The 25,007-nt window shown below is 44.8% G+C and overlaps 1 protein-coding gene across 1 annotated transcript in view; it reads left to right on the forward strand.

Moving 5' to 3' along the window:
- The window catches only part of GEMIN5 (gem nuclear organelle associated protein 5), a 69,764-nt gene that overhangs the window by 34,898 nt on the left and 9,859 nt on the right, over positions 1-25,007 (forward strand). The window contains exons 16-26 of the mRNA XM_083181718.1: positions 1,372-1,543; positions 2,613-2,831; positions 7,637-7,756; positions 12,304-12,429; positions 13,937-14,032; positions 14,539-14,676; positions 15,218-15,365; positions 16,256-16,375; positions 17,934-18,144; positions 19,321-19,581; positions 20,797-20,959. Of these exons, the coding sequence (XP_083037844.1) occupies positions 1,372-1,543; positions 2,613-2,831; positions 7,637-7,756; positions 12,304-12,429; positions 13,937-14,032; positions 14,539-14,676; positions 15,218-15,365; positions 16,256-16,375; positions 17,934-18,144; positions 19,321-19,581; positions 20,797-20,959 (1,774 nt within the window). The remainder of the gene's footprint in view (positions 1-1,371; positions 1,544-2,612; positions 2,832-7,636; positions 7,757-12,303; positions 12,430-13,936; positions 14,033-14,538; positions 14,677-15,217; positions 15,366-16,255; positions 16,376-17,933; positions 18,145-19,320; positions 19,582-20,796; positions 20,960-25,007) is intronic.

The raw sequence follows: 25,007 nt of genomic DNA on the forward strand, positions 1-25,007 counted from the left end.
CATGGCAGCAGATGTGGAAGACTATTCTCCACCCTGACAGTTTGAGGACAATGCTTCTTACCAGCTGTATGTTTTTGCTGACAGTCCCAGGGTGCACAACCTGTAACCTTTTTATACAGCTGCAGTAGTGTTAATTATGGAGCTTTTAAAGTACTTCATGGAATTTTAGATGGGTGCACAACTATACATTTCTCTGGCCGGCCACATGGCATCAGGTAATCAGGCCGATGCTGTTATAGGTTAAGTATGCAGGAGTGTTAGCCAATAAATGACTTGCTCCTGGAGGTTGCATCTTAAGGTGAATAAATAAATCTGGTGAAATCGGGCCAAAATCGCATGTGTGTAACATCCGATCAGATGCCCAGTCCCGTGCGCATAGGACCGGATCAGGAGGTCAGACGGGCAGCACATAAGATCATAAGAAGCAGTGCGGCAGGTGCTGAGCGCTAGCGGGTGTTCAGCAGGATGGGCAGCGGCGGGTATTAGAATTTTAAAAGAATCTGTCAAATGACTGGCCGGCCTCTGATTGGCTAAGAGCTCTCTCAGCCAATCAGCGGTCGCTCAGAAGTAATCATGTGGTAAATCGCTTGCGATTTATCATATGTGAGCCCAACCCAGGAGAATTGGGTCCGACTTGTCCTTAGGACAAGTCAGTCTAATGTATGGGGGCGTTTACATGGCCCGCACACACGGCGCTAATTCTAGTTCAGTGTTTATAGGGGTCATAGGGAGTCTTGCAGCAAACATACAGTGGTATTGTACCTCATAGTTACATAGAAACATAGACTTTCATGGAAGATAAAAAACTACTTGGTCCATCTAGTCTGCCCATAGGGGAGTGGCATCAACAACACTGCTGGTCTGTTTAAAGCAGTGGGGGTTATTCAGACCTGAACTCTGGCCTGCGCACGCACACAGATCATAGCACGTATGAGCAAGGCCATCCTGTGGTAAAATCCGACTTTTATTTTTTAATTGCTCGACGTTCACCAGTTGATTGGCAGGAAGCTGGTATCTGGGGGTGTCACCCGGCCGTTTTCTGGGAGTGACAGGGAAAATGCAGGCGTGCCCAGGGAGAGTACATGACAGCTTCGGCCTCGTTCAGTCTGATTTTATTGCACCAGCCGAGTAAGTCCTGGGTTACACACAAATCATTCAATGGATTTGGAGCTATTCGCTGACCGGTGATATTTCCGCTGGCTTTTCACAGCATTGCACACGGTGTGCCGCCCTCTAGCAGGGCGGCAGCTATCTGTTTACAGGGGTCTGCAAATTAGCAGAGAAGCGATCAGGTCTGAATAACCCCCAGTATTAGGGAACAGAAGTGCATTGTTAAGCCTCAGAATTACATATTAATGTTTCTCCTTCCAGGTATGGAATGTACTCCAAGAAGAGCCGGTTAGTAACTATCAGGGTCACAAAGGACGGCTGCTCTGTGTCCAGTGGTCTCCGGTGGAACCGGACCAGGTGTGGACAGGGGCAGATGATTTCTGTTTGCATAACTGGTCCATATCGAAGCAGGAGCACAGCCGACCCCCAAAAGGTTTGTCCAAGACTTGATGTTTGTCTATGTTTTATACTTTTCAGAAAATGCGAACATTTAGTTTGGTACTTGTTTCCTAGCACGGCCACAATCTTAAGTAATCGTGTCCCTTAATTAAGGGACACGATTACCCCGATGGACCCGATTTCTTTTGAAATCAGGTCCATTTTGCCAGCTAGGAAACAAAAATCGGGGGCATCGCGTCGGTCGGGACCATTAACATTGGTCCCGACGCGACCGACGCGATGCCCCCGATATTTGCATTGACTTCAATGTTAAAAAAAATTTTAACATTGAAATCTTGTCGGGAACGGTAAAATATCGGGGGCATCGCGTCGGTCGGGACCATTAACATTGGTCGCGATGCGACGCGATGCACCCGATTTTTACATAGGATTCAATGTTAAAAAAATTTTTAACATTGAAATGGTGTAAAAATGTAAAAAAATGTGAAATGGGTCAATATGACCCATTTCACATTATAAATGTCCCCGTCGTCGTCCCACGATAGACGGCAACCCGAAGCGTGGCGAGCGCAGCGAGGCCGCGAGGGGCGGCGGTACGCGTCCTCCGACCTTTTCATGCCCTACTATCCACTAGGGCGTGGAGTGAGAATAGAATAGTGTGGCGAGCGCAGCGAGCCACCGAGCCCGAAGCGTGGCGAGCGCACGCGGATACCTTCACAGGAAAACGCGTCCCTTCGCGGGCTTCACAGGTGTCCGTGGCGACGCGGACACCTGTGAAGCCCGCGAAGGGACGCGATTACCTGTGAAGGTATCCGCGTCCCCTCGCGGGGCTCGCTGCGCTCGCCACGCTTCGGGCTCGGTGGCTCGCTGCGCTCGCCACACTATTCTATTCTCACTCCACGCCCTAGTGGATAGTAGGGCATGAAAAGGTCGGAGGACGATGAAAAAATCGGGTCAAAGGTCGGTCGCGTCGATCGCATCGCATGCGACCAAATCGCATGCGATGCGATCGACCCGATTTTTTTCAGCACGACCACCCCGATCTTAATCGGTGTGGCCGTGCTAGGAAACAAGTACCTTTAGTTTTTTTCCTTTCTTTCCAGGAAAGAAATCTTTTGAATTCGATAAGAAACGTTCTTTGCTACCTAAAAACAAGACAAAGAAAAAGAAGAAGACTGACAACGTACATCAGGACGGGTCAGGAGACGTAGTGAGCAGAGAACAAGACAGCCCTCTTCTCCCCACACAGAATGGGGCATCCGATCAAGAAGAGGATCAGGGCACTCCTGAGATCACGCCAATCAAAGCAATCCTGCAGGAAGGTATGACAGACTGTTTGTGTGGCCCATAAGACAAGACAATTGGTCAATAAAAAGTAGATTGTGTCTCGTGGGCATGCCTGTTTGGATGAACACTTCTGGCCATCTACTAGTCACATGGAATGATTGGATCTGTGAGGCTACATTATGCCCCTTTCACACCAGAAAATGCAGGTACTTACATGGGAAAATGGTCCCTGGGTCAAGCAGGGACATTCCCAGGTTGGCCCCTTTCACACCACCGTTGTCCCTGCATTTTCTGGTTTGAGGGGGGGCAGCGGGGTGCAGGCAGTAGGGATCCGGGCAGTGGCGGCTGGATGCTTGTGGCGCTATTTGTCGGGCAGCGGGGCTGCTGAATTTTGAAATTATTTTGAAAAGATATGTTTTCGAATCGAGCTCTTACCCAGGCTGCTGTACGGACCCCATTGCTCGCTTTTCACACCAGCCAGTAACCCTGGCCGGTCACGGGGGTAACCCTGCTAGCTAGCAGGGTTGAAATCCCGGCAAAATTTTCCAGGAGTTTGGCCCGGGAACCTTGCAACCAGCTAGTCGCGGGTTGTGTGAAAGGGGTATTGGAGAAGAACCCTGTTGCTCCCCTTTTAGGCAGAATGACAGGATCTGCACGAGTTAGGGCAGTGGTTCCCAAACTTTTTTGAATCACGGCACCCTAGAGTATCAGATTTTTCTTTCATGGCACCCCTAGGCCAAAAGTTAGATACCAAGAACTTCATAAAAAAATATTACATTAATTAAGTTGTGATTAAAAGTTGTCCTTAGGTCCAGTTATGTGGTGAGGAACATGGTTCACTTCTGTTTATCCACATATTTTATAATTGGAAGTCACAAGCACTGATTTTCCTTATTACATTGACCATATATAATTTGAATTTTTCCTGAACCATCAACCCAGGGCACCCCTGCAAGTGCTCCGCGGCAGCCCTGGGTGCCTAGGCGCATAGTTTGGGAACCACCGAGTTAGGGAAACAAGGTTTAATTTGCAGATAATAAATTCCAGATTTAATCAATTAGATCACATTTTTTTCTAGCCTTTAATTTACTTCTAGTATAGACCAGGAATAGTATATACCAGTGAGGAAGACTATTGCAGTCTGCAGAAGTCGTTTAATTTGTGACAGATTTTTGTTTTAACCCTTTGAGTGCCAACATCTGAGGTGCTAAAAAGCGTCTCTCACATTTGTTATATAAATTCAAATGAAAAATGATGTGTAAAACAAATTCTATTTCCTATATAAGGAAAATATTACAGGTCAAATGTTTGCTTGGCAATTTTCATACCTATTTTGACAAATTCACTTGGCACTCAAAGGGTTAAGCAAACCATAAACTGCACTATAATCATGCAAATTTGCTTATCACCTTACTGCTTTCAATGACTTGCTGGTGGGGCAGATGTAACCTGTGCAGAGAGTGTTACCTTTGGGTGAGTTATTTTATTTCTGTGCAGAGTAAATACTGGCTGCTTTATTCTTACACTGCAATTTAGAATTCAGTTTGAACACACCCCACACAAATGTAACTCTCTCTGCACATGTTACATCAGCCCCACCTGCAGTGCACATGGTTTTGTCCATTAAAGAAGGAGTTTGCTTTTGAAAACCAACCAGAATCACCCCCATGATCTGCTGCTTGCAGCAGTTAGCATATGTGATTCATAGCAATGCAAATGCAGGAGGAGATGCATAATGGCACCTGTCTTCATTCGCAATGCGCCTCTGCAACCTGACCTTGCTTGCAAGGCCACGGAAACTGCTCTTTGCCGTGGGTATGGATCATTAGGTCACCAGCATGTAGGTCGACATGCAGGAAGGTTGACATGAGTCTAGGTGAACAGGGTCATTAGGTCGACATGGGGTTTTCCACCTTTTTTGGTCCCGAATGTCAACACAGTGGACATGGACACTGAAACGTAGCAGCGCATTCCCTCGCTACGCTCGCTGCACTCGCCATGCTTCAGGCACTAATTTTTTCTCCCACCATGCCCTAGTGGATGGTGGTGCATGAAATACCGTCTGTCGGCACGTCGGCTCGAAAAAAAAATGTGAAAAACACCATGCCGACCTTTTGGCTGTCGACCTAACTTATGTCGACCTTCCTGCATATCAATATAGACTCATGTCGACCAACATGCTGGTGACCCAATGACCGTATCCCTTTGACACACAGTTTTCTGCCCTCCTTTTCCTGAAAAATGGGGGCGACCAGCCATCCCCATCCCTTTTAATCAAACGCATTTGCTAAACTACTATGTGGTTGCATGACTTTTCCTGCATGCACAGTTTCCCGATGACCATCACTTCTGCTTGCACGGAAGCCCTAATCCTGCTTCCATTAGTGATCCAAGCTACATGCGAAGATGCAGCATCTGATCATCTTCAACACCATCGGCCGGCTGCTTTACCCATGTGGTCACACAAGAAGGGTGCTGCAATTCCAACAAGGAGGCCTTATCCCTCCCTCATAATGGCAGCAACACACCTGTTTTGGGATACTGAGGCCATTGCCGCCACCTCCCTGACCCCAAATGGCATCAGACTGATCACAGATAGCATGCTGCCAATCTCCGTCTGACGCTGAAACCTGATTGGATTGGTTTGATTTGATTTTTAAACCTGTTTGATCCACCCTGCCGCCGTTGGGCATAACCTCTATACATATTACATGATTTGGAGAAGCTCCAGTTATTGTTCCGTCGGGTCTCCCCTTTTCCCTGTTGGCAGCATTATAGGGCCAACTTTTTATATTTTTTCAATAGAATAAAGGGATTATACATGTCAATCAAGAAGTGATTTGTGCAAAAGTAAATTAATGCTGTCTTAATTCTGAAAAATCTGTTCTTATGCTTACTGATGACAATTTATTCTGTGGTTCTGTTATCAGGGCATATTCTAATTTACAAATAACGGGGGGAGGGGGGGGGAATTCACCCCTTTTTTTCATACTTGCCTCGTCCCCTGATGTCCACAGCGTCCTCAAGGATCCTCTACAGCGGCATCTCCATTCCCAGGGGTGCATTGCGCCAGTGCGTGGATGCGCAATTCATCCCTGGAACAGGAGATGCTGCTGAAGAGGGTCCTGTGGACGTCGGGGGAGGGGGGGGGAAACCATCAGGGCACCACCAGGGTACCAGGTGAGTATGGGAAAAAAAGAATATTCCAAAAACTGAAAAAATCCCTTATCCAAAACGCTAGTGGTCCCGAGCATTTCGGATAAGGGATAATCAACCAGACCTTGGCAATCTCCTGTTCCAGTATATAAGGGAGACCGGTTAGAACTCACTCTTTCTAAACAAACTGAACTTTTGCTTCAGTAAATACTATTTAACCATTTAAAAGTTTTACGTTCAGGACAACTGTTTAGGCACAATGCCAGCCTTATGTAATGATGGGGCTTCGGGTAACTGAGGGCAGGGATTGTACCTCCTGACAACTTGTCTTATGACACACCACAAACACATTCATAATTTAGTGATCGGAGAAGAAGTTTGTAAGCTGTCAGAGTACAGCTGATGTGTACCCCGTAAATTATTCATAAAACTGAATTATTTAATCTACACCCCAGGTGCTCCTGACCTGTATCAGGCAGTTTTGTGTTTGTCTGCACTGGAACATCGAATGCAAACTTTTACAAAGTTCTGGTGTATACATTTCCACATCCATCTTATTTTATTATCGAGAGACTCATATGTTAGTTTGTATGATTATTTTTCTTTTAATCCAGTGGGTTGCTGTGGGCATTTTTATAAATAAAACAATACAAAGCATTATTTAGTATGACCAATTAGCTGATCGAGGAATATAATGAGTTTATACGTTTCTCATTTATTTCATTGCAAAAATAAGGAAATCAAAATGAACAGCTCACAAATGAAACAATTTTTCTGCACTGAGGAATTGAACATTAGGGCTGGAGGTATAGAGTAAATTTGAGACCTAATTGCTTGTCCAATCAAATGGGACATTCAATACTTGCCTCCAATTTGAAACCACCAGCTAGTGAATTACTGGTGGGGGTCCCTTACTTCATATGGTCACATCTTAAGCTGACAAGTCATATTTGGTCACTGAAGTACATAGAAGTCAAGTGATTGGTCACATGAAGATCACATACATGGTCCTTGCCCAACCACATTGTTGAGAGTCCCAACTAAAGGTCCCCATACACTATAGTGGTCACTCTAGGATTTTTTTTATGGCAGGGTGCTGACCACCTGGCAATTGGAAGGGCACACTTTATATTATAAATTTTACATTCAAAACAAAAAAATATATAGGTTTAAAAGATTGCACACTGCACTAGGATTACGCCCATTAAACATGGTTATACTCTGCTATGTCCATTACATATTCTGTCATAATGACCATTACACATTATGGCACACACTGTAATGCCTCTTACACATTATACCTCACACCATAATGCCCTTTACACATGATGGAACATGGCGAAAGTTCTCAGCGGCATGTCAGCGCGGCGGGGGCAGCGTAAGGGCGCACATGTATGTACGTAAGGGCTGTATGAGGGTGATCCACATATTTAGCACTGTTCTATTGTGTTGTCGGTTTTTGCTATGTTCTAATGGGGACTGGGTTTTATTATCTGAAAACGCAAACTCATATATACATTTTTGCTATTTAAAATCTGGAATTTATTCCTGGTATTTGTTGACCCCCCTGTCACCAAAGTTCTAATTGATTCATTGGTTCATTCATTGCCATCTTTATTTTGCAAGTTGCTAATACATACCTATGTTCTTCCTAATAAAATATCCTCTCTGCGACTATTACTAGCTGGAGCAGAATCACCTACTCCGCCAGATGTGTTCCCATCGTCCGCTATGGAGAAACAACGTCCCAGCCCGACCTTAAAGAAAATGGCTCTTAAAAAGGATAATCCCAAAGAGAAAGCAGGTGGGTTACATCACATTGGGGGATATGTAGGCGAAAGCGGGTCAGTTACATCACATTGGGGGATATGTAGGAGAAAGCAGGTCAGTTACATCACATTGGGGGATATGTAGGAGAAAGGAGGTGAGTTACATCACATTGGGGGTTATGTAGGAGAAAGCGGGTCAGTTACATCACATTGGGGGATATGTAGGAGAAAGCGGGTCAGTTACATCACATTGGGGGATATGTAGGAGGAAGCAGGTCAGTTACATCACATTGGGGGATATGTAGGAGGAAGCTGGTCAGTTACATCACATTGGGGGATATGTAGGAGAAAGCGGGTCATTTACATCACATTGGGGTATATGTAGGAGAAAGCAGGTCAGTTACATCACATTGGGGGATATGTAGGCGAAAGCAGGTCAGTTACATCACATTGGGGGATATGTAGGAGAAAGCGGGTCAGTTACATCACATTGGGGGATATGTAGGCGAAAGCAGGTCAGTTACATCACATTGGGGGATATGTAGGAGAAAGCGGGTCAGTTACATCACATTGGGGGATATGTAGGCGAAAGCAGGTCAGTTACATCACATTGGGGGATATGTAGGAGAAAGCGTGTGGGTTACATCACATTGGGGGATATGTAGGAGAAAGCGTGTCAGTTGCAGCACATTGGGGTATATGTAGGAGAAAGCGGGTCAGTTACATCACATTGGGGGATATGTAGGAGAAAGGAGATGAGTTACATAAATAAAATGGCATTAAAAGGAGAGGTGATAATCATGGGAGACTTTAATCTACCTGATGTAAACTGGGAGCTACTTGTTGCAAGTTCCACCAGAAGTAGGGACATGCTGAATTCCTTGCAAGGAGCATCCCTGCAGCAATTGGTGAGGGAGCCCACTCGTAAGGATGCAATATTAGACTTAATACTTACAAATGGTGACAGAATATCTGACATAAATGTGGGTGAAAATCTGGGATCCAGTGACCATCAAGCAGTATGGTTCAAAATAAAGACAGAGACTGACTCATCGCACACAAAAACAAAGGTGTTAGATTTTAGGAAGGCTGATTTTGTAGAGATGGGAAACTCTGTAAGGGATTCTTTGGCAGAGTGGAAGAACTTGGAAGGAGTGCAGGATAAGTGGGAAAAATTAAAAAGTGCAATTCTAAAAGCAACAGAACTTTGTGTCAAAAGAGTTAGGAAAAACACAAGAAAAAGAAAGCCATTGTGGTTTGCAAAAGAAGTAGCAAGTATTGTGAAAGCAAAAAAGTTGGCCTTTAAGAAATTTAAGCAGACGCAGAAGAATGAGGACAAAGAGGTGTATCTTGTTAGACAGAAGGAGGCTAAGAAGGTAATCAGATGTGCAAAAGCACAGGCTGAAGAGAAAATGGCCCAGTCAGTGGGTAAAGGGGGGAAAACTTTTTTTCGGTATATAAGTGAAAGGAGAAAAACAAAAAGTGGAATAATTAGACTGAAGACAGAGAGTGGAAGTTTTCTTGAGGGGGACAATGTAATAGCAGATAATATTAATAATTATTTCTGCTCAGTATTCACTGCTGAAAGAGAGGGGAAGGGGCCACAGTTAAGTTGCAAGTATAGTCAGAAAACTGAGGGAGAGACAAGTACATTTACAGAGGAGAAAGTCCTCACAGAACTCTCAAAACTGAAAGTGGATAAATCAATGGGGCCAGATGGGATACATCCAAGGATACTAAAAGAGCTTAAAGGGGAGCTGGTAAAACCAATAACAGAATTATTCAACCAGTCACTAGCTACTGGAGTAATCCCAGAGGACTGGAAAACAGCGAATGTAGTCCCACTGCACAAAAGTGGAAGCAAGGAAGAGGTAAGCAACTATCGACCAGTGAGCCTTACATCAGTAGTAGGTAAATTGATGGAAACACTCTTAAAACAAAGAGTTGTAGAATATCTCAAAACCAGCAATTTACAGGATCCAAAACAGCATGGGTTTACTGGGGGAAGATCATGTCAAACAAATCTTATTGACTTTTTTGACTGGGTGACTAAAGTAATAGATCAAGGTGGGGCTGTAGATGTAGCTTATCTAGACTTTAGTAAAGCTTTTGACACTGTCCCACATCGCAGACTGTTAAATAAACTTGAAAGCTTGGGATTGGATTCAAAGATAGTTGAATGGATAAGAGCGTGGTTGCAGGACAGAAAACAGAGAGTTGTAGTAAACGGAGTACAGTCAAAGGAGGGAAAGGTTACAAGTGGAGTACCCCAGGGATCTGTACTTGGACCGGTGCTTTTTAATATCTTTATTGGTGATATTGCAAATGGAATTGAGGGTAAAATGTGCCTTTTTGCAGATGACACAAAGGTATGCAACAGGGTAGACACACCAGGAGGGGTAAAACAAATGATTGAGGATCTAGGCAGATTAGAGAAATGGTCAAGAGAATGGCAACTACAGTTTAATGCCAAAAAATGCAAAATCATGCACTTGGGTCTCAGAAATCCAAAGACTCAATATAGTATAAATGGCACTATAATGGAAACTACTGAGGAAGAGAGGGATCTAGGTGTCACTATTTCAGGGGACTTAAAAGCAGGTAGGCAATGTAACAAAGCAATGAAGAAGGCAAGTCAGATGCTTGGTTGCATAGGGAGAGGTATCAGCAGTAGAAAGAAAGAAGTAATAATGCCACTGTATAGGTCATTGGTACGACCTCACCTAGAGTATTGTGTTCAGTTCTGGAGGCCATATCTCCAGAAGGATATAAATACATTAGAGACTGTACAAAGAAGAGCAACTAAAATGGTGCATGCCCTACATCACAAAACGTACCAGGAAAGACTAAAAGATCTTAATATGTATACTTTAGAGCAGAGAAGGGAAAGGGGGGACATGATAGAAACTTTCAAATATATCAAGGGCTTTAACAAGGTACAGGTGGGAGACATTCTTCACAGGAAGAGGAGCAACAGAACACGAGGACATGCACTGAAACTAGAGGGAGGAAGATTCAGGGGAAATGCGAGGAAGAATTTTTTCACAGAAAGAGTAGTAGATAAGTGGAATAGCCTCCCAACAGAGGTGGTAGACGCAAATACAGTAGTACAATTTAAACATGCTTGGGATAAGCATATTGATATCCTTACAAAAAAATAAGGATCAAATATGGTTTGAGGTAACATGTTTAAAAAAAGGGGCAGACTAGATGGGCCAAGTGGTTCTTATCTGCCGTCAAATTCTATGTTTCTATGTTTCTATGTTTCTATGTTACATCACATTGGGGGATATGTAGGAGAAAGCGGGTCAGTTACATTACATTGGGGGATATGTAGGAGAAAGCAGGTCAGTTACATCACATTGGGGGATATGTAGGAGGAAGCTGGTCAGTTGCAGCACATTGGGGGATATGTAGGAGGAAGCGGGTCAGTTACATCACAATGGGGGATATGTAGGAGAAAGCGGGTCAGTTATATCACATTGGGGGATATGTAGGAGAAAGCGGGTCAGTTACATTACATTGGGGGATATGTAGGAGAAAGCAGGTCAGTTACATCACATTGGGGGATATGTAGGAGGAAGCGGGTCAGTTACATCACATTGGGGGATATGTAGGAGGAAGCGGGTCAGTTACATCACATTGGGGGATATGTAGGAGGAAGCGGGTCAGTTACATCACATTGGGGGATATGTAGGAGGAAGCGGGTCAGTTACATCACATTGGGGGATATGTAGGAGAAAGCGGGTCAGTTACATCACATTGGGGGATATGTAGGAGAAAGCGGGTCAGTTACATCACATTGGGGGATATGTAGGAGAAAGGAGATGAGTTACATCACATTGGGGGATATGTAGGAGAAAGCGGGTCAGTTACATTACATTGGGGGATATGTAGGAGAAAGCAGGTCAGTTACATCACATTGGGGGATATGTAGGAGGAAGCTGGTCAGTTGCAGCACATTGGGGGATATGTAGGAGGAAGCGGGTCAGTTACATCACAATGGGGGATATGTAGGAGGAAGCGGGTCAGTTACATCACATTGGGGGATATGTAGGAGGAAGCGGGTCAGTTACATCACATTGGGGGATATGTAGGAGGAAGCGGGTCAGTTACATCACATTGGGGGATATGTAGGAGAAAGCGGGTCAGTTACATCACATTGGGGGATATGTAGGAGAAAGCAGGTCAGTTACATCACATTGGGCGATATGTAGGAGGAAGCGGGTCAGTTACATCACATTGGGGGATATGTAGGAGGAAGCGGGTCAGTTACATTGGGGGCTATGTAGGAGAAAGCAGGTCAGTTACATCACATTGGGGGATATGTAGAAGGAAGCGGGTCAGTTACATCACATTGGGGGATATATAGGAGAAAGCAGTCAGTTACCCCACATTAGGTGATATATAGGAATTTGCAATAAAGAAAAAGTGAATAGACCTTCAGCTGTGATATTTTGCTACTTCTATGCTTTTAATACATAAGTGAATGTTGTAAGGTGTAAATATACAGTATATACTTGTTATATTTAGGCTTGGCAGTTGTTTAAAATAGCCTTTCCCTATATTCTTACTTCACCAGACCCTCACAGTCGGAAGAAAAAGTCTCGGTCTCTCCTTCCAATTAGCACCAACAAAGATCATCGTTCCAAGGAAGAGCAGCATCGGGACTGTGTAAAGCTGGCGGCAGCTTTATGCTCCAAAGAAGGTACAAGTTCTTCTCTGTTATCGTGAGCCTTCATGAATGTCTCTTCTATGGATACAGCATTGTGATATAACAATCTGTTTGCTATAAAGACAGTCATACAGAGCACAGAATGAAGCTAGAAGGATGACGTTTTGTGCATATAGCTAAAGGGAAGAAGTGCATCTAGTTTTATGGATGCTTTCAGTTAATGGGTCAGACTCCCTTTTCCGCCACCACTCATTTCAACAGTGTTCCGTGATAGCATCCCAATGTTTTGATCAAGTGCAAATGAGACGATGCACAGCGCTAATACTGCCATGTGATTCGGTCTATGCTAGCTCCAGTAAAGCACATTCAATTAGATGGGATCATTTGGGCACAGTGAGTGTGCTGCTTGCGGAGTACAGTATAACGGTTGCTGGGTGACCTCCCGATAGTCAGTATACCGACATTGGAATCCCCCAAGTCATACAGTATAACAGGTAGGACAGTATAACTGGGTGACTAGCTTTTCAGAGTAGAGTAAAAAGCAAATGTCATTTATTGTGCAAGATTATTAAAATAATACCCCTTTTACACCGCCGCAAAAAAACAGGTTTTTCCCTTGTGGACCCGGGTCAGCGGTGGTGTAAAAGGGGTTAACCCGTGTCCCTTTACACAGTTCTTTTACCCAGGTCCTGACATGGGTAGGATCTGGGTAGAGGGCAGTGTAAATGGGTACACTGGATCATCCAATCCAGCTCTCGTTTACATTAATGGGGGAAGAACAGCCTCCGTACTGCAGCGTCCGCAGGTTGGGGGGGCACACAGTCTACGCTGCTGTACTGTGCAGACAGCAGCGGAGGTAGGGAGGAGGTGGATGGATGCCTGTGTGTGTGCATCCATTCACCTCGTGGACATGGGCTAGGGGGGGGCTGGGGGCAGCTTACCTTGGTCCTGGACTTGCCCCCAGCACCGCCTCTATTTACACTGCAGGTAGGCACCGCAGTGTAAAGGGTGCAAATCCTGGATCCGACCTGGCTTCAGTGTTCCAAATGCCAGGTCGGATCCAGGATTTGGGTGTAAAAGGGGGGTATAAGATGTAGAAGGCCTGTGAATAATCAGTGCTGGTTTCTTCAAGTACACTTAATAGGGTTCGTTCAGTACCTCATTCCTCTACAAGATACTTACATGACACATTTAATCAAAGTAATCCTCATGTCCGCTCCTTTGAAGCCATAAAGGAGTCTAACCAATATTAATGGAGTATGGTGATGGTAGGTAAGAGGATGGCTGTTGATGTGATGTTACACTGTAGTGGAGAATGCCTCTGGAGATTTTGTTTTTGCACCTCGCTGTAAAGCAGGCATCTCCTGGGGTCAGAGGTCAGGTGGTGTCCATCTGGGTATATCACTACAAAAATCTGACCTTTCACAGTGCAGCATAAAAGCATTTTGCCTATTGTTAACTTGTTTCTATGTATATGGGTATTTCCTCAGCTGTGGTTTACCAGAGTACCCATTACCTCTTCCTCCTTTTCTCTTTCCAGCATTAGCAGTAGATGCGCTTGCCCTGATTGAGGACTCTGCACATCTAGGTCTCTACAGTGACAGGACTACACTGCACCGGCTCATGGAGGAAGAAGGTCTATAGAGATACTTATCCCTACAGTAACAAAGTGCATGTATTGGCAGTAAACTTCCATCATGTGTACAAGAGTGACTGCTGATTTTAACCACTAGAGGGCGCGCTCGCTTGCTTTCTGTATTGTAGAGCGTAATCTAGACTAAACCAATATTCGCGCGATGCACCTCAATCCGTTGCAATCCTCCATACCAACCACTTATAACATAAGGTGTGTCAGAAACTGCAGCAAATATGTACATGTGAGGCAGAAGTACCAGCTACTAGAAGTGGGAATGGGTGGTACAGCAATAAGGAGCTCTTTCTATTGGACCCTTTGCGCTTCCGGTATTGAAGTATTATCTGCTGTCATATTGTGCTACACCAGTGGTAATGCCATATTAGCTGTGATGTCATGCCCTATACACTGCTGTGATGTCATGCCCTATACACCGCTGTTATCTGCTATCTTTTGTTTTGTTTTGGAGGAGTCCAGCAATCTTTCCTTTTATCTTTTCTTTCCCTCAGGGAAAGCACATCTGGAGAATGGTCACCCTGAGCTTCAGCATCAGATTATGCTGTGGAAAGGTGATCTGAAGGGTACCCTGCAGCTGGCCGCAGAGAGGGGAGAGCTTACAGACCAGCTGGTGGCTCTGGCTCCCATGGGTAGGTAAGAGGATGTGGAATTGGGTGACATTCTCACTTCAAATAAATACATGCGATCCCTGGGATCGTATTATATGGATCTTGTAGTGTAGTAAGATGGTGCTTTGGTATGTATGATGCAATGATCCATTTAACCTTAGTATTGGAGTTAGGGTGGGCACATTTACTGCTTTGCCTAGTTGGCAGTAGCATGGTGGTCTTCTCCTACTGCAGTAGAAATACAGAGTTGGTGCGTTTTGTTGTACACATTGCGTTGCGATTAAAATACATTTTTGGCAAAAGAGACGCAGAACATTAGAAGGTGTCATGTGACCTGGTATGCTGTTTGGCGTGACTAGCAGAGATGTATGTGGACATTCCTGCAGAATGGACATAAAAGTAGTTCAGTGGACGTCATTGGGGACATGGCGCTAGAGCGGACGTCATTGGGGACATGGCGCCAGGGCCAAGATAATCTGTAAATAATACTCAAAACTGCTTTTCTTGCTTTTACTCTAGTAAATAACCATATTTTGTTTGATTTCCGGCTTCGTCTCTTTAGCTGGATACAAAGTCTGGGTTTCGTCAGTTGAAGCCTTTGCAAAACAGCTCTGTTTCCAGGAACAATATGTGAAAGCGGCTTCTCACCTCCTGTCCATTAACAAGGTTTATGAGGCTGTGCAAGTCCTCAGAGGAAACCACTTATACAGGTTAGTTTGCGTTATTTCATATGCCAGATAAAGATTCTGTTTATCCTGCAGTCATATAGAACACCATAGAGTGTGTGTGGGGGGGGGGGGGGGGGGGGGTCGGCTTTGAAATATTTGAAATAATTATTCTGCATTGTACAGTACAGGAACTGACCTCCCATTGCAGTGTGATTACCTGTCTGCCAGATATCAACCCTCAGCTACCACCATGTACTTAAAGAAACATGGTGCCAGCGCTCCTACTGCTGAGGCCGGTTTGCTTGATCAGAGGAGGAGTTAATACTATATACTTGGTTATTGCGTTGGTGCTGTGTATGTGTACGCAGATGCTGAAGACTATGCAATGGCTCCCGTGGGCATGTGGTACCATATATGCTTTTGTGGGCACAGGCTATACTACAGTGATTAGCACTTCCATAGCTTGAGATATTGCAGCTGCTTAGGTGCGTACCATTACTGGCTCCATGTTATGTCAAACGTAAGTTGCTCAACCAATTTAGTAATACCCCTAATATTTCATGAAAGGGAGAAGATAATTCTAAGCAAGTAAAACACATAAAAGAGATTCCCCCCAGCACATTAAGGGGTAATAGCAAAATGTGAACATTATGTGGTGGTAGATAATTCCGAGATCTTGGTTACCTATATTTGTATATATCCTCCTGATACTGCATGATAACAGAACCTACTCTGGGCTATATAATTATCTAGTCACATGATAATAGCACATACAAAAATATACCTAAATTGAGAGCCAACCTACCCCTAGGTCATCCAAAGGGCACTACAGCAACCAGCATGCTCTCCAGATGCTGGTTTCAATTGTGCCCTTCATTTGTACAATGTTTGCCATGTCCCTAATGGCACATGGTGGTTTTTGCCTGTTACAGAGAAGCCATAGTTGTGGCTAAAGCTCGTCTGCTCCCAGATGACCCCGTACTGCAGGAGCTGTACACCAGCTGGGCCACCATACTGGAGCAGGATGGCCACTTCTCCATGGCTGCTAAGTGGTAAGTACCTGTAGGGGGGGCCTGAGCGCGTAAGTGTGGGATGACATTGGCTTGTACACAAACTGTTTTGTATTACTAATATAATTATTAAATTATTGCATTTTGAACCCAAAAATGTAATCAATAATGTAAAACTCTTGTTGACGCTGTTTTCCAATATGATATACACTATGTCCCTTACTCACAGCAGAGGTAGCCATTGTATGTTCTGGGCTAGTATTGCATTACCATGAGTATGATCAGGCAGTGCCATAAGCCAGGTACACACTTGTACAATCACACTTTCAATGCCATGGGTCGATCGACCGTACTCCCGTTCGGAAGTCCCGATCACATCGCATACATCCACATACAATCCTATGAGGCTGCGTTCTGGTTCAGACCACCTTGTACTGTCTTCAGATCAACTCTAAAACCAGATGTGCTGCTGATTATATGTAACGCTTCATGGTTATTGTAATTATTGGATGGTTACAAGGTACAGCCCTGTTTAGGGCAGTACGTACTATGTGCACCACTCTGGTACAACAAGACTTTTCTCATAGCCTCTAAGTGCTGCCTGATCCGAACCCCTTAATATGAGCCATTCAATTCCAAGTAATCTTCTTAACCCTTTGAGGGCCAACGTTGCTGCGAGAGATCCTCTAAATATCCACTAAAAATGCCAGCGCCGCTCACAGAGACTGTTCGTTTTTTGGGTGCAATATTTAACTAAACTTCAATGAATTGTCTTGGCTGTATTTGTATTTGTTTATACTAAAAGAACAGTCGCTGTGAGTGACGCTGGCATTTTTATCGTTTATTTTGAGGATCTCTCGCAGCAACGTTGGCACTTAAAGACTAAAAGTGCCTCCTTAGACTACATTAGCCGGTTACCAATGCTCTACAGCAGTGGTTCCCAAACTGTGCACCACAGCACCCCTTAAGGGCCATACACACTACATACTTGCCGATGTCGCACATGAGGGGAGCGACCACGGCGGGGGAACAACGGTCATGCTGCGGCTGCAGCATGGATGTCGCTGAGGATGTCATCCCTCATCTGAACAGGCTGGACGAGGAAAGGGGTCAGTAACAACGGGCAGGAGTGCGTATCGGTAATGAAGCACAGCGTACACACTGGCCGATATTGTTCACAAAGCCATTTCTGAACGATATTGTGACCAATATGGTCTAGTGTGTATGGGCATTTAGGGAACTTGCAGGGGTGCCCTGGTTTGGTGGTCCAGGACCAAATCAAAGTATTTATGGTCAATGTAAAAAGACAGTGCTAGTGGATTCCAATAATAAAATATATGGGGAAATATGAGAGCATCCTGTCCCTCACTACGTAACTGACCCTAAGGATCACATACACACTTCATTTACTTAATGTAATATTTTTTGGGGAATTGCTGAATACAAATATTTTGGACAAGGGTGCTATTAAAAATAAATTCCGGATACTCTAGGGTGGTGCCGAAGTGCAGTAAAGTTTGAGAATCTTTTCTCGATTGATTTGGGCTTTAAAAATGTTAATAGTAACGTACTGTAAGCAACATTGTCATCTCTATCTCAGTTACTTAGGGGCATCCTCTCCGTACGACGCAGCTAAAGTCCTTGCCAAGAAGGGTGACCTGCTGTCCCTGAGCACTGCGGCTGAGCTTGCTCTGATTGCCGGAGAGAAGAGTCTGGCGGCCTCGTTTGCTCTGCGATGTGCACAGGAGCACGTTGCCGCTAAGAACTGGGTCGGGGCCCAGCAATCTCTGCAGCAGCACCCGAGCCTTCTGGTAAACCATGCTAACGACCTGTAATGTGCAGGGCAGGTCACAGCCAGAGTAGTGGAAGCAATATATGTGAAATACTCATAAGTCACTTGGGCCAATAGAACATCTTCACAAGCCCCGCTTCCCTGACCGCTGTCATCACATAGGTCTTCACCAGTCATTGCGTGTTCTAAAAGTGCTCAATGGGTATGGGTCATTGGGTCAACCACTGCAGGTCGACAGGCTTAGGTCAACAATGGCTAGGTCAAAAGGTCAACATGGGTTTTTCACTTTTTTTTTAAAATTTGGTCCTGAATGTCAACATGGACACCATATTGGTGCACTGTGTCCCCTTGCATGGCTCGCTACACTACTCTATTGTCATGCCATGCCCTCGTGGACCGTAGATCATGAAATATCACCTGTCAGCTAAAAAAAACCATGTCGACATTTTTACCGTCAGCCTAGCCATTGTCGGCCTAATGCTTGTGTTGATTTTCCATCAACCGCATGTCGACCTATTTCATGTGTTGACTTAAGCCATGTCGAGCTTTAGTGGTAGACCCACTGTGTATCAACCTAATGACCATATATCTTCTCAATACACTTGTATTGTTGCCTGGAGAAGTAATCATTCGGGTGGGCACACACTACACCTATATCCGCATGATTTGTTGCACAGATACTGCAGTGTGTATACCCGATTGCGCGGTTCCACGGGTCCCATGCAGTATCTTCTTTGCGCGGTTCCACGGGTCCCATGCAGTATCTTCTTTTTGGCTGTGCTGCACAGCCAATCGGAAGATTTAGCATTTGGCAGGTTATTGAAGGACTGAACTAGGGATCACTCGTTTGTGCATACAGACTGCCTGATATATGCACAATATGTTGTTCCGATTTGGCCGTAAATGACAAATCATGCAGATATTACTGGAGAACTGTTAATAAGGGGCACGTACTATGCAAATGCATACAGCCACCAACCGCTCTGGTGCGTGTGGCCAATGCGATTTGTCATCTCATTGTTCTGTTGTGTATCCGGACTTAACCGACTAAGGTGGGGGTGAGTACAGCAAGGACCTGCATGGGGTTTGCACCCTTGAACCCCACAGCTTTGTTAAGGGGATGTAGGTTGTTTTATAAAGACTTTAATAGTTAACACACACACAGTTAATACTATGTGATACCCTTGTTTTACAGGGGCAGAGGTTGGTTTTCTGCACTAGTGAACTACTGTTTCATCACCTAGAGGAGAAGACTCCAGTAGATTGGAAGACACAGTCTGTACCTTCTTTTCATGACTGGATGGTGAATGGCAACCAGGAACCTTTCATTAGTAAACTCGCTGGCCTCTGGGAGAAAGAGTATGGGGTCTGCACAGCTGACCAGTATACGGAGGCCTATCAGCAGCTTTGTGCATCTGAGGCCCCTCCAACCACTGCCAACACCAGCCCCAAGCAGGTAATGAATTGCATCCTTTACCATCCCAAAATATCTTCTTCATTGTGGCAAGTTCTTCGATATCACAAACTGATGTAGCCCAGACATATTTGCAGTGTGTGTTGCGTGCACAACCTCCATTTGTGTATCTTACAGCTCTGGGAGAGTAATCTGGGCCTTATATCGTCCATTTGAGCCATTACATTTAGTTGAATTACAGCTGCTCACTTGGAAGATCAACTAGAGTATTCTACGAGGGTCAGGCTGTTATTTGGATCAAGCCTTTATTATTATTTTTTTCAGCCTTAAGTGGTCTCCTAATTTTATATTAGTACATTATGATTCTGGATCATAATAGATCTCTGGAAGAAGATGGCTGCTTACCTAAAGGAGAAGAGAAGGGACCCTTCCCTTGCAGAGCCCGACAGTGGGCAGCATGCAGAATAGTGGTGGCACGGTTTCCCATTTAAAAAATTCTTCATTCTTCCCCGGAGGGGCAGAGATCTTTAAGCTTGTTTGCATGGCTGCCGCCCATCCAGAACTTTCACGGCATCTATCTATCTATCTTCAGGAGCTCTTCATCGCTCCTTGTCCACGTCAGACTGCCTTCCTGGCCTCTATCTGTGTGAGATGGAGTGCACTCTATAAATGCCCTTTGTGCTTGGTGTGGAACAGAGGTCTGGTCTTTTACTGATTCCCCAAAACACCTTACACTCCGGTCACCTCTGACCTGTGGTTTGGAGGCACTGAATGCTACCAAAGCTGTCCTGCCTCTATAGTCACACATACAGTAGGTGGAACTAGATATTATTGCAGCCAGGTCAAGAAGGCAGTGCTGCAACTCCCCCAAATACTCCCTAATATATACAAGAGCCATGATGGGTTGACAAATGAGTGAAAGCCAATATTACTAGCAAAAGAATAGTATTTAAAGGAAACTACATATAAAGGAGCATGTGGAAGCTTATTATTGGTATTGCAGGGACATATGGAGGGGTCCTGTGGCATAGAAGAGGCATATGAATGGGTCTGATGGCATAGAAGGGCATGTAGAATGCGCTGATGGCAGAGCAAGGGCATATGGAGGGGTCTTGTGGCATAGAAGGGGCATGTGTAATGTGCAGATAAAGAGTGAGGGGAAATTACTTTTATGGTCTTAACATACAGTGTTGTTGTTTTTTTAAGGTGTTCTTTAATTAAAGCGGATGTAAATTATTTTTCTTTTCACACACACAGCTGCTTCTCTACATCTCCCAGGAGGTGGCGCTGTCCGCTCTAAGTTCCCTTCTGAAGAATTGGGATGAGGCGGCACCTGCTTTGCTCCGAGCCCTTTCCTGCTGTCATCAGGCAGGACAATTTACATTAATGCAGGAAATTTCCCGACTGCTGCTTCCAAGTGGTAAGTACTGGGCAGTACAGGATCATATCTCTGCATCGGGAAGCTCTGCAAATAATTTCTATTCCACAAACATTATTCGGTAAAAGGCTGATTATGTATTTTTCAGTGTGCTCTTTGCCAGCCATTAACATTTTGGTAGCATTTAAATACTGCCATTAACCTTGCATGTTCCAGTATTTGGAATATGAAGTGCTACTTCTCCTTTCTCCCATTTTCTCTGGCCCTCCAGCTGTTGTGAAACTACAAGTCCCATCATGCTTTGCCACAGTTTTGCTATTAGGGAATGTTAAAACTCTGACGGCATGCTGGGATGTGTAGCTTCACAACAGCTGGAGGGCCACAGTTTGGCAATGCCTGGTCTACAATGACTATAGATTGACAAGGACTATTTTTTTTTTAAGGCGGTAATTTATTCCCTACCATCCACTAGGGTGTGGAGGGAGAATAAAATAATGTGCCTAGCACCGTACCGTACCCAAAAACCTCCAATATGGCACTACAGAGATCAGCATTCCCCACTATTGATCTTATTTATACCCATCTGTTTTCAGAAACCTGAATGGGATCAGTAGCTGTAGGTAATTTCTAATACCAGTACTGCCATATTGTATGATTTGGGGTACCATCTCAGGAAGCGGGCACCCGCAAATCAGGTGTACAATAACCGGTTGTTTTTTTTAATTTATTTAGTTGAACGGTGTAGTGTTCATTCTCGCACCTATCAAAACCTGTGCAGTTCCTCTTTCCTGCCTGGGGTGTTGCTCTCTCTGCTTTGGTGCTTTTTTTTCACATTCTGGTTGGCATCTCAGTGCTGTGATACAGACCAGAATGTGCTGGAAGCACCAGAGCGGAGAGCAACACCCCATGCAGGAAAGCAGAACTGCAACGGGTTTTGAAAGATGCAGGGTGCTGGAATGAGCACTAACAATGTGCAAGAGTAACGATTGGGTCCCCTGACGTGACCATGTAGAATAAAACTGCCATCTATTGGCAACAAGTGAAACTACGTCTGCTAGATTTCAAACCATTTGCTTTGAGCGGAATTACACTGCCGTCTGTTGGCAGCAAGTGAGACTACATCTACTAGCTTTCGAAGCATTAGCTTCAAGCGGGCTTACTAATATTTTCATATATGGAGAGTGGAATGGCACAAATATTACAGCACCTGGTTTGTTACTGTGATGGTTTGTATTCTAATCTAACTTTCAGGAATTCCTGTGTCTTGTTCTCCTGTGATTGCCTTTGTGTCTTCATTATTTTAAAGTCTAGTTCCCAATTCTTGGGTATTCATTTAATGACTGTATTTTCTTTCTGAATATGAAAATGATTCCAGAGATGTTACTAGTACCCCTTTTACACCAGAGGTTGGACCCGGGATATTGCCGCTCCAGTCCGGGGCAGGGCATGGTGTAAATGGGCTGAAAAAAAATAACACGGGTACTGTTCCCCGGGAATCTGACCCGGCAAATGTTCAGGGTCGGACACGGGGCTTATCCGGGGCTCAGGGTGGTGTAGATGGTCATTATCCGGGTTATTTGGTGGGTAGAGGGGCGCGAAGAGCTGATTGGTGCTTCTGCGGCTCTGGCAGATGATGTCATCTGCTGGAGACCCGCACAGGGCGCATGTAGCAGCGCAGCAGCAGCGTTACCACGCTCTGTGCTGCAAGCACACTCCACACTGTGTTTACAGCCTCATCTGCTGCAGCACACACTGGCTGTCCAGTGTGTACAGTACAGTAAAGTATAGCACAAGGGACCTGACGGGGCGTGGCCACGGATAGCAGGGTGTAGACAGCAGGTCGCTGTGCTCTCCCGCCTCGGACATGAAGTATGACTAAGGAGGCTTCCCCACCGACGGATCCCCGGTTCCCTACCCAATACCTGTGAAACCCCGCGGTGTTGTCGGTGAGACGGCGAGGTGCTGTGGCCGCAGCCGTGTCTGGCTGCCGTGTGGATGCTCTGCCTGCGCTGCTGGACTAGCGGGGAGAAGTTTTGCTACCGGAAGTTTGCAATCACTGCCGGGTCATTGTGGCGGCGCGGCTCCGGCGGCAGGGAGAGAGCTGCTGTTTGCCGTGTTTGCCTCACCTGCCGTGGTTCCTTGGTTCTCCCTGCTGTGGAAGTGGATCCTGGGGTTTTTTTCTTTTTGCCCTGTAGCGTGAAGATCGGTCTTGGGAATTTTCATCTGGAATAGAGGGCTTATTGCCCCATAAGAGTCCCCTGATAGCAGCCTTTTGAGGAGGAGAGTCTTGGTCTGGACCCTTATGCGGGACGCTGCGATCTGTGAGTAACATCTTCATCTCCAGAACTGTATTGTTTTTCATACTCACCCTACAACATATAGAATTGGCTATCTACTGCAGGCACTGTTAACTGGACTGTGGTTAAACGTCGCTATTTGGACTGGGGGCTCCACGAGGCCAAATATATTACTGGTTATCTGGGGGTTCAGGGCTACCGGTGTGGAACAGACCGAGTGGCATAATTGCCAGATAATATGGGGAAAACACAAAATAATACTGCTGCCAACCGGCTGGCTAAGTATGCGCGCCAGCCAGAGACTCCAACTCCCCCCCATAGAGGAGAAGATTCTCCCCCAGTTACCCCCCCTCAGGCTGGAAAACAACAGGACCAGCCACCCCCAGCAATTCAAATGGTGCTAGATGCAGTAGCTGCTAGTGAAGGCAGACTGGCAGGGAAAATTGAGAAAGTGCAGGGTGATTTGGAGATAATTCATCAACTAATTAATAAACTGCAGGATCGGGCTAAGGAATTGGAAACTCGCACCTCGACGATTGAGGATATAGTCACCCCTCTAGTAGGGAGGGTGGACGATATGGCCACGCAGATCAAAATGATCAATGTAAAGCTCACCGATATGGAAGGGCGCCTACGTCGAAATAATTTAAGAATTGTAGGCCTACCGGAAAAGGCTGAGGGAGAATCACCAGAGCTTTTTGTCGAAAACTGGTTAGTAAATTCATTTGGCCGGGAATCCTTCTCGCAATATTTTGCGGTTGAGAGAGCCCACAGGGTTCCAATGAAGGCATTACCCCCTGGCGCAAAAGACCGCACATTTATCTTCAAATTGCTCCATTATGCGGATAGGGATACCGTCCTCAGACTGATCAGGCTTAAAGGCCCCTTAACGTGGAACAATAAAAAAGTGTCTGTTTTTCCCGATTATGCCAGTGGGGTACAGCAGGAGCGAGCCCAGTTCTATCAGATAAAAAAACGTCTGAGAGATTTGCAGATTCAATATGCAATGCTTTTCCCTGCTAAATTAAAGGTGATCCATGAAGGCAATGCGAAGTTCTTCCTCTCACCAAATAAAGCTGCAGCCTGGATTGACTTGAAATTCCCGACTCACCGTATGATGTCCCCTCGTGAATAAGTTCCAGAAGAAAGTTTTGAAGGAGTACAGTGCGAAAGAGGATAGAAGAAGGAGAATTTCCTTTTTTTTTTTTTGATAACTGCTGTGTATATCTATCAGATTTCAAGAGATGAGATGCCTGTGATAAAAAATGAAATGAAGCTTACGTCGACAAATGATTTAATTCTAATAGAGTGCTATGTTAACTATATCTACTTGGACATCTAAGCTATAAAAAAAAAAATTTCTTTTTTTTTTTTTTGGCATTATGTGAGTGATGACGACTGTCCCCACATGCCTACTATAAGTCAAGTACAAAAGGAGACTTAGGGGTTTACCCCAGACTACTACAACTGAAATGCTGTACTCGGTGATAATTGATCTAACAGAACGCTACTTTGCCTATGTGGACTCGAATGTTTATGTTATAAAATCCCCCTTCCCCCTCCTAATTTTTTTTTTTTTTTTTTTTTTTTTTATAATAAGTACTTATAGGATATTATGCACGTTAAATTGTCTCTAAGAATTTTTTTTAGTTATTTATCCACCCTGATAGGATTAATTGTTGTGTGCGATATATTGTCAAAGGGGTTAGGCACTAGAGAAATAAGTTTTCCACACTTAAATATTTGAATATGCACGTGAAGGATACTATTCATGTAGAATTGGACACTAAGAA

The sequence above is a fragment of the Crinia signifera genome, chromosome 4 (assembly GCF_055691185.1).
Source record: "Crinia signifera chromosome 4, ASM5569118v1, whole genome shotgun sequence".
Classification (NCBI taxonomy): domain Eukaryota; kingdom Metazoa; phylum Chordata; class Amphibia; order Anura; family Myobatrachidae; genus Crinia; species Crinia signifera.